The sequence below is a fragment of the Choloepus didactylus genome, chromosome 15 (assembly GCF_015220235.1).
Source record: "Choloepus didactylus isolate mChoDid1 chromosome 15, mChoDid1.pri, whole genome shotgun sequence".
NCBI lineage: Eukaryota > Metazoa > Chordata > Mammalia > Pilosa > Megalonychidae > Choloepus > Choloepus didactylus.
Genome location: NC_051321.1, coordinates 87,455,091 through 87,465,352, shown reverse-complemented (window position 1 = coordinate 87,465,352; position 10,262 = coordinate 87,455,091). Strand labels below are relative to the sequence as shown.

At 43.1% G+C, this 10,262-nt stretch overlaps 1 protein-coding gene across 1 annotated transcript; it reads left to right on the top strand.

The window, feature by feature from the left end:
- Positions 1 to 3,714: 3,714 nt before the first annotated feature.
- LOC119510794 (rab proteins geranylgeranyltransferase component A 2-like) lies at positions 3,715 to 5,763 on the top strand. The gene is given in 3 exon segments (XM_037805157.1): positions 3,715 to 4,827; positions 4,829 to 4,931; positions 4,934 to 5,763. Coding segments are annotated over 3 exon segments (1,956 nt in total). The 3' UTR covers positions 5,674 to 5,763.
- Positions 5,764 to 10,262: the final 4,499 nt, after the last annotated feature.

The following is a 10,262-nucleotide window of genomic DNA, read 5'->3' as shown; positions in this document are numbered from 1 at the left end:
GCAAGCTCAGTGGTTTCTGCTCAGAAGAGCTGGTTGGGATCTCTAACTCTCTTGGGGCAAGAGAGATATATAGGGATGGCAGGTATCAATGGGGAAACTCCTATAGCCTCTGGGGGGCCAGGAGGGACAGCTCCCTCTTACAGAGATCCATGTCTGCCAAGAGAGTGGCCTTCATGTGGTTTCCTGGGTTAACGTTAGTGGTTCAGTTACCCGTTTCTAATTCTGTGTAGCAAATATCATTTGTTTGCCTTAACCATCTCATGGGTGGTCTTAGGTGGTCTGAGGTCAACACAGCTGAGGACCATCAGTGATGCTGCTGGAGACCCCCAATGTGATGGACAGTCTGGCAGTCCTGGGCCTAAGTGCCAGCGGTGTCAAAGGCTGACCCCCTCGATGTCACACACTACTGTTCTGTGACCCTGGTCATGGCCCCATAGTGCAGCGACTTAAAATGCTTTATCCTTGCCTCCCATGGTTCTGTGAGTTGACTGGGCTCTTTGTGTAGTTGCGGTTGGATGCCATCTGGGGACAGGCTCATTGGAAGCCTCAACTTGGTGGGACAACTGGGAGTTGGGCGGGCGTCTCTCTGCCCACGTGGCTTTTCCGTGTGGCTCACTTGGGCTTCCTCATGACATGGAGGCCTGGGGATGGTTGGCTTTCGAACCTGTCAGTCTCCCCTCAGAGCAGGGAGGTGGAACCCACAAGGTTCTAATCATCTAGCGTTGAAGGTCACACTGTTTCAGTTCACTGCACTTGACTGTCTACCTAGGGCTGGCCCAGATGCGAGGTGGGAGTGATTAGACGAGGATGTAAACATTGGGAGGCAGGGGTCATTTGGGGACCATCTCTGAGACTAGCTGTGACAGGTAGGAAGAGTGGGATGACAATTGGGAAGGCCTGGAAAACTTCATTCATTGTTCATCCACTGTGAAACCACCATGGCTGACGGGGTCAGCTGGTGCACCAACTCCAACAGAGGGTTCTGAGGGTGCCGGGGCCAGACCTGGGCAGACCCCCTCGGCCTTGTGTCAGCCGGCATGCTCCTCAGACAACTCAGGGCCTTGTTTCCAGGTGCCCTGCTATTCTGTTGCCATAGCAATTCCCAAGGGTAGGTCCTTGCTGCTTTCTCCTATGCTACAACTTTCTTTTTGATTGCTTTCACTGCCTCTAGCCTCTCATTGCCCCAAACCATGGAGAACATGGTTGGCAGGATAATCACCCTCAATGGCTACTCTTAGCCTCACATTCTGCTAGAGAGGAACCCATGACAGATATGAAGTGCAACAGGAGAAAATGTATCAGTTGCATAAGAAGTAAAAAAAAAACAAACAAAAAACTCGTTGCTCTCTATTTGATTCCCGATATCATAAGCTGCTTTATTGCATTTTTGACCTCATATATTTTTAATTAAGATATTCATATAACCATAAAATTCACCCTATGAAGGGTGTATTTCATTGCTTTGTAGTGTGTTCGCAAAGTTGTAAATCCATCCCCAGTATCTGATTCCAGAACATTTTCATCACCCTCCAAAGAAATCCCAACCCTGTTGACAGTCACCCCCCTTTCTCCCATCCCCCAGCCCACACCCTTCACTAAACATCTTTTAGTCTCTATGCGTTTGCCTATTCTGGATTTTTCATATAAATGGAATCAGACAACATGAGGCCTTTTGTGTCTGACTTCTTTCACTTGGCACATGTTTTCAAGTTTCATCCATGGTGTAGCAGGCATCAGAACTTCATTCCTTTTTAAGGCTGAGTGATATTCCATTTTATTTACCCATTCATCAGTTGACAGACCTTTGAGCTGCTTTCACTTTTTTGGCTGTTATTAATAATGCTGCTATGAATATTTATGTACAAGTTTCTGCAGGGACATGTGTTTTCATTTCTTTTGGGCAGATACCTAGAAGGGGAATTGCTGGGTCATGTGATGACTCTACATTTAACCTCCTAAGGATCTGCCAGACTGTTTCCTGGAGCAGCTGCCCCATTTACAGTCCCACCAGCAAGGCATGAGGGTTCCAGCCGCCGCAATCCTCGCCAACACTTGCTATTGTCCATCTTTTTTATTATAACCATTCTAGTGGGTGTAAAACAGTATCACATCATGGCCTTTATTGTATTTTAAAAATACAGCTACTAGTTGGTCCAAGTCTGAACAACCTTGAGGTTATGGGGGCAGAGTTGCCTGCTAGGTTCTCAATGGAGAGGACTCCCTGGGCTTCATGTATCATCCGGTCTGAAGACTTCTTGGTGGAAGAGAGCCTGTGTGAGGGCTCAGAACCAGCTCTCTCAGACTCCTTCACAGTCCTTTCAGCATTGCCTTCCTTCAGCAAAGTAGGAGCCCTCATCGCTTTCAGCAGAGCCGACTGTCCTCTGCTCTAATGAAGGGGACCTGGCTCACTGAGAAATTGCCGTTATGCAGGGGTGGGGGCTGTACACAGACATTAGAGCCAAACAGACCAGGGCAAGATGCTGGGTGAACAGACAGGTGTGTAGGTGAGCAAAGCAAGGGCAATGGCCTAGAAGCCAGCTTCTGGGTTCACCTGGGCTCCTCCCAGGCTCAACTGATCCATACCAAAGATGAGAAATGGGATTGCTGACTTTTAGCAGGTTTCCAACTCCACTATTTTTGAAGGAAGAAGACCAGCACTCCCTGCTCCTGGCCCATTTTCTCTCACCATACTGTACACTGCTTCTAGGTCCATCTTCTTCTACTCTCCACACCCCTGAGCACAATCCCCTCAGACTCCAACTCTCACCAAGGTGAGCCTCTTTCAAAGCCCTGGCAGCCCAAGCTTCAGGTTTAACCACCGTGTCACAGCTGGCACTAAGTCACACCTCTCTTTATTTGAGGTTCAGACATGTGGATAGGGTCTTGCTACGGCCAACTGCAGAAAGCAGAGTCCTTCCCTGCTCTCCCTGTCTTCCTCAGCAGAAGGAGATGGAGGTTTCCTGTAGAAAGGCGTGCACCTGCTTCCGTGGTTTGCACAGAAGAGCGGTTCTGTAAGAGTGCACTCCCCACCTCCACCTGCAGCAGCAACAGCCTCACCTGAGAACTTGCGGACAATGTAGATTTTCACCCGCGCCCTCCCACCCAGACCTACTGAGTCAGGAACCCAGAGGTGGCGTCCAGCATTCTGTGTTCCAACAAGTCCTCTGGGTGATTCTGATGCACGCTCAAGCGGAAAACCATTGGCGGAGAGAAGTACTCTAGATCTCTTGGAAGGGCTGATAAATCATAAACTGGCAAATGAAATGCAAAAGGTAGCTTGGCAGCGTACGATGGCTCCAGCCCGCGCCGGAGGAATGGCTGGGTCTGGGACACCATAGGCTGCGTGTGGGACGGGCTCAGCAGCAGCCTCTTCGAGGAGAGTTCCAGTCACAAACGCACATGTGATGCATTTTGACATTTACTGCTCAGATGAAATGCAGAAATGAAAACCACACGTCAGTTTGGTATTCTCAAATGTGATTAGATGTACTTTGTCATGTTTTTATGCTACTGACCTATAAGAAAAAGTACAAAAAAAAAAAAAAAGAGTAATAGTTAAACAGCTAGGACCTGCAGCCTCTGCTTCTGCGAAACACTGACTCATCACAAGGAGAGATTTTATTTCGACATACTTGCACCTCAGCTGAGCCCTCAGCCTAGATTCATAAACGTTTCCTTCATTGGCAGTTGTCACCAGGTGCTTTACCTTCCAGGATGGCGGACAATCTCCCCACAGAGTTTGATGTGGTTATAGTAGGGACAGGTTTGCCTGAATCCATCCTTGCAGCTGCATGTTCAAGGAGTGGTCAGAGAGTTCTGCACATTGATTCAAGAGGTTACTATGGAGGAAACTGGGCTAGATTCAGCTTTTCAGGATTGCTGTCCTGGTGGAAGGGCTGTCAGGAAAACAGTGATGATGGAGAAGAAAGAACAGCTGCATGGCAAGACCTAATCCATGAAACTGAAGAAGCCGTTACACTTCGCAAGAAGGATGCAGCCATTCAACACATAGAAGTTTTTTGTTACGCCAGTCAGGATTTGGGTGACAATGTCGAGGGGATTGGTGCTCTGCAGAAAAATCCTTCCTCTGTGGCATCTAGTACCCTCGGTGAACCTCTGGATTCTGCATGTTTGCCCAAAGAAAGGCACTCTTGCAATACTAACAATGAAATGCCTGCCAAAGACAATCCAGAAAGTGGTAAAGAGACTTCACCAGAAGTAAATAATGTAGAGGAAACTCTGGAGAAGGAAAATGATTGTGGAGACAAAACTTTTTCTCATGCAGTTGTGCATGGAGATAAAGATGAAAGGAAACCTGTAGTGGAAGACAACACTGATCAACTAAAGAGAAATAGGATGACTTACCCTCGAACAGTTAAAGAAGGCCGAAGGTTTAACATTGATTTGGTATCAAAGCTGCTGTATTCTCAAGGATTGCTAATTGATCTTTTAAACAAATCAAATGTTAGTTGATACACAGAATTTAAAAATGTTACTAGGATTCTTGCATTTCGGGAAGGAAAAGTAGAACAGGTGCTTTGTTCCAGAGCAGATGTCTTTAACAGCAAAGAACTCACAATGGTTGAAAAGAGGATGCTAATGAAATTTCTTACATTTTGTATAGACTATGAACAACATCCTGATGAATATCAAGCTTTCAAGCAATGTTCATTTTCAGAGTACTTAAAAACTAAAAAGTTAACCCCCAACCTCCAACATTTTGTGCTGCACTCAATTGCAATGACATCACAGTCATCTTGCACTACATTAGATGGCCTTAAAGCAACAAAAAACTTCCTTCAGTGTCTGGGACAGTTCGGCAACACCCCCCTTTTTATTTCCCTTGTATGGCCAAGGAGAAATTCCCCAGTGTTTCTGCAGAATTTGCGCAGTTTTTGGTGGAATCTATTGTTTCCACCATAAAGTACAATGCCTGTAGTCGACAAAGATTCTGGAAGATGTAAAGCAATTATAGATCACTTTGGTCAAAGAATAAATGCTAAATACTTTATTGTGGAGGATAGTTACCTTTCTGAGGAAACATGTTCAAATGTGCAGTATAAGCAGATCTCCAGGGCAGTGCTCATTACAGATCAGTCTATACTAAAGACAGATTCAAATCAGCAGATTTACATTTTGATAGTCCCTCCAGTGGAACCAGGAGGTTGTGCTGTTCGGGTCACTGAGTTATGTTCTTCAACCATGACATGCTTGAAAGACATTTATCTGGTACATCTGGCTTGTCCATCTTCTAAAACAGCAAGAGAAGACTTAGAATCAGTGGTGAAGAAATTATTCACTCCATATGATGAAACAGAAATAGATAAGGAGGAACTTGCAAAGCCAAGACTTTTGTGGGCTCTTTATTATAACATGAGAGATTCCTCTGGGATTAGCAGAAGCTCATATAATGGCTTACCTTCCAATGTTTATATCTGCTCCGGGCCTGACTGTGGTCTGGGAAATGAGCATGCAGTCAAGCAAGCTGAGACACTTTTCCATGAGATCTTTCCAAGTGAAGAATTCTGCCCCCCACCTCCAAATCCAGAAGACATTATCTTTGATGGTGACGATAAGCAATCAGAGACTCCTAGAAACAATAATATAATAATGGCCTAACTGGAATCTACTGAAGAAATAAAAAACCTAGAAAGCCCAGGGAAGCACCTTTAAAATTAGAAAAGAGCAAACCGGAAATTCCATTGTGGACCTTCATCCTGGCATCAGAATATTCTCATTTAAAGGACAGTTTCCTGTATTAAAAGTGGTTATATGATTTAAAAAAAAAAAAAAAAAAAAAGAAATGCAAAAAGTAGTTCTAGTGGGTGATGGAGACTAGCTTTGCTCTCTGCAGCAAAGTAAAACTGAGATGTGGCCTGGTGGGAGCCTCAGGGGAGTAGGACCAGGCAGGCCTTGGAGGAGCTGGTGATTTAGTGGTCTGGCTCAGATCATGCTGCCTCAGGGAGATTCTGCATTTCATCATCTGTCTTTGGGAAAAGATCTGAATTATGTGCTGGGCTGCGCCTATTTTTCCTTGTTCAGAATCTCAGGTCCTGAGATCTGGCAAGTGGAAATGATTGCAAAGGGTATGAGCCCCTGCCTTTCCCTAAAGATGCTTAATAGAAGGCTCTTGATAGGCTCTATTCAGGAGGCTGATTATCTGCAAACAGCAACATTGAGTTCCCCTGTGGAGTTTATTCCAGTGTCTGTTATTCTTTCTCCTGTCCATCAAAACCCCTCAGCTTTGGGGAATGGCTCAGTCATCTCTCAGCCTCACTTTACTTCTGTTCATAAACTGCCTGCTGATTATCCAGCAGCCCACTCAGGCCTGTGGACTTCTCCCTTGTTCCCTTCAATGTGAATGTCCTTCTCATTTCTTTATGTCAAGCTATGCCCTTTCTTTAACACCTTGATCTTGAGTAGATGTGGAATTACTTCAAAGGGTGAAGAAGAAAATTACAGGTAAAGATGGCAGAAGAATGGGTCTCTCCCTTATTCTATCTTCTAAAATCACTGGGAAATGTTAAGGAGGAGAAAAAAATTAAAATGTGCACCTGTTTCTAGATGGAACTAGAAAACAGGAATGTCTTTGACCACTATCGGCAAATATGCATGCCCAGCTCTCCAAAGGTAAGTTGTGCAACTTGGGGGGTCTATGAACTTCTCCTTTAGAATGGCAATGGCTGGGTCCCCTGGAGGGTTTGCAGGTGCTATGTGGCTTAAAGAGAAAACATGGGGGCATGCATCTTTGCAAAAATGTGGATGGCTGGGTGGAGAACAAAACAGCAGAGCTCCAGTTACTGACCTTGGTGAGCAGCAGGATCAAAAAAACACAAACTCAACAATCTCTCCCCACCCAGCCCCCCCCACCCCTGCACCCACACCAGTTCCACACAATGCAACTGCAATATTGAGGTATTCTCTGTAAGCCTGGGAGATCTCCTGACCCAGAGGGCAGTCATAGCTTCAGGGAAGAGTGTCGGTGAGAATAAGTTCAAAGACAACAGGCCAAAGCCAAGCTGTCCACTTATCTGCTATTCTTCAGCAACTAACTGTAAGAAGAAGAAATTACTCCTCTCAAAGAGAATTAATGATCAGGAAACACCAGCAGAGTATCTGTGCAGGAAATTGAAAGGAAAAAGAAGGAAAAGATGAAGACAATAGGCAGGTGATGAAAACACAAACATTATATCATCCAAGCAAATGAATTAGACAAAAAGTTCTATGAAATTGAGAAAATATCAGCTCTCTAAAATAAAAGCTCAAAGAAGAGATATGAGGACTTGAAAAGAGACAATAAGACAATCAAAGGAGATTAAAAAACAGAAACCCATAAGGATAAGATTAAAAATTTATAGAAAGAAAAGCTACACAACAGTCATCAAAAAGAAGACTGGACACTGTCGAATATATAGGCAAGGATAAGAAGTACAGAATTGAGAAAATGAAGCAAGATGAAAAGAAAAAGAATAATGGACTGGAATAGGTGAAAGTAAATTGATTTCAATACAGACAAATGTTGTCTAACACACAAATAAATGATTTTCCTTGAAAACAGCAGAAGAAATAGAATAGACAAATGAAGATAATAACGGAAGAAACTTTCCAAAACTAAAGGAAGATCCAAATTTATCTGAACATTCATGAGCCAAGAAAATTGTTGAAGAACAAAAAAACATGAGAGAAATTCTGGTAGAGACCTTGGAAATAAAACATAAAGAAAGAACTCAATGGCCAGCCAGGTTTTAAAGCAATTGTCTCAGTTGGGAGGAGAGAGATTTCATTTATAGTGGCCAACAGATTTCACAGGAGAATTACTCAAAGTTAGGAGGTAGTATCATAATATCTACCTCATCTGCAGAGAATAAAACCAAGTTCATGTAAAACTGTCATTTAAGTGTCAATAGTATTGATAATAGCAAATTTTACCAATCGCCAGACCCCATTGTGCTTGCATAAATTGTCTCAATAACCCCATGAACAAGGTAACATTATTAGCCACATTTTAAAGGTTTCTCAGTCCTAAGGAGATTAACCTCCACAAGCTCATTTAGCTTGGAATGGAAGAACCAGGATTCGAACCCAGGTTGTCTGATGCTAGATCCTGGTTTCTTAATTATTATTCTGTTTCCAAACTTGGAAGAATTCAGGGATTTAACAGCTTCTGGTATATACCAGAAAACAAATCCTGTAATCCAACAACGGAATAGAACAAATGTGTAGTAAGAGCAATGGTGAGCCTAAGGTTGAGAGAGTAAATGAAGTTTATTTAATGAGGTTTGTAGAGGCAGCCTCTAAAATAGCCCATTCATCTCTGCTGCCAAAAATTTAATCCCTTCCCTTTTAGTGTAGTCTGGAATTGGAAATTCGCTTATAATGAATAGAAAATGCCCAAAGTGATGGGATGTCTCTTTCAACATTGGGTTGCAAAATGACAGTGATTTCCATCATGCTTGCCTTCCAGTGCTTTCTCTCTTTGGAAGCCCTTGCTCTGGAAGGAGCCAGCTGCCCTATCAGGAGACCCAGATAGCAAGTAGCTGATGTCTGGCCAGTAGCAAGCGAGGAATTGAATCCTGCCAGGAACTGCATGAAGGAGCTTAAAAGCAGATTCATCCCCAGTCATGTCTTCAGATGACTAGAGCCTGGCCAATACCTTGATTGGAGCTTTCTGATAGATCTTGTGCCTGAAGCTGGACCTGGATACCTGAGCCACAGAAACTATTAGATAATATGTTTTCTATCTTAAAGATTGCATTTGGGGATAATTTGTTACACAGCAAGAGCTAACTAATACAAGTTTCAAGCATCACATAAGCTTGCTTCTAATCTCAGCAGCATAAAAGACACTTTCAGATCAACTGTTACACGAAGACCAGACCTGGTCCCAGAGATGGGCGAGAGCTTTCAGACTCTGTTTGCACTTGTGTGCTGAGACAGAGAGAGAGAGAGAGGGATATCAAGCTACCATTTACTGCTGCTACATACCCTACCATCTCAGAGTAACTCCATGTGCACATCTGCACTCTGCTGATGGAAGGTGTTTGTGTTTGTGTGTGTGTGTGTAGGGTGGATATATCACTTGACCAGCAGTGACAAACAATAATTTATTGATTGATTGATTTTTAGTGGCCACAATAATTGATTTATGACTTCCATTTTGCAACAGAAATGGAATTGATCTTTCTTTTTGTAAAAAATTTCTTTTCATGGTAAACTAATGCCCATTATATAGACAATTTAGAAAATACAGGAAAAAGGAAAAATAGTTGTTGGTAGAGCCACACTTAAAAAGGAATTTTTAGAAATTTCTTTCCATTATTTTTCTGATGCAGTGGTTTTATTTTTACATAGTTCCTGCCAAAATAAATATAGTTTTCTATATTGCTTAACATTTTTGTTTCGTTAGGATTTGTGATCTCTTCACAAAAACCTCATTTTCATAGTCTAGTAATAGTCCATTGTGGGCTTGCCTATTTGGGTTCAGAGAGGTTGTTTTGTGTGCTTGTGGGAGGAAGGGTTGGCCACTGCTGACAGCTCTTATAAATCACGTGGCAATATATAGCCTTGGCAGAAGGTCTTTGAGATGATGGATTCTTTCTTGGAATAAATTCCCACAAGTGAAAGTCATAAGTCAAAAGATACATCTGGGCAGCTCACAGGTTGCCAAAATGCTCTGAAGGGCCATGCCTGTTTGCACTTCCACCAACAGTGTGGGGGGAACACATTTCATCACATTCTGTTGATCCTTTGAGTATTCTTCAAGATAATAGAAATCATCCTTTGAGAGGCTTTTAATTTTTGTTTCATTGACAGCTAATGAGGCTGAACATTTCCCTCAGTGTTTGTTCACACGTTTTACAATCAAGTAAATTATCTGTTCATACTGTGGTCTGTTGAGCTACTGCCCCCCACCCCCACCCCCAGTTTTACTCTGCTCAGCTTTCCTGCTGTGAAGTCAAGCACCTCCCTCCTCATCTCTCCATTCTTGATCCATTTTCTGAGCATGTTGTGGTTGATTGACATTATGCACCCTAGGAAAACAAATGCGATTAATCTCAATCCCTTCCTGTGGGTGTCAACCCACTTTTTTTTTTTTCATTTTTATTGAGATTGTTCAGATACCATACAATTATCCAAAGATCCAAAGTGTACAATCACTTGCCCCTGGGTACCCTCATACAGCTGTGCATCCATCACACTTAATTTTTGTTCAATTTTTAGAAACTTTTCATTACTCCAGACAAGAAATAAAGTGAAAGATG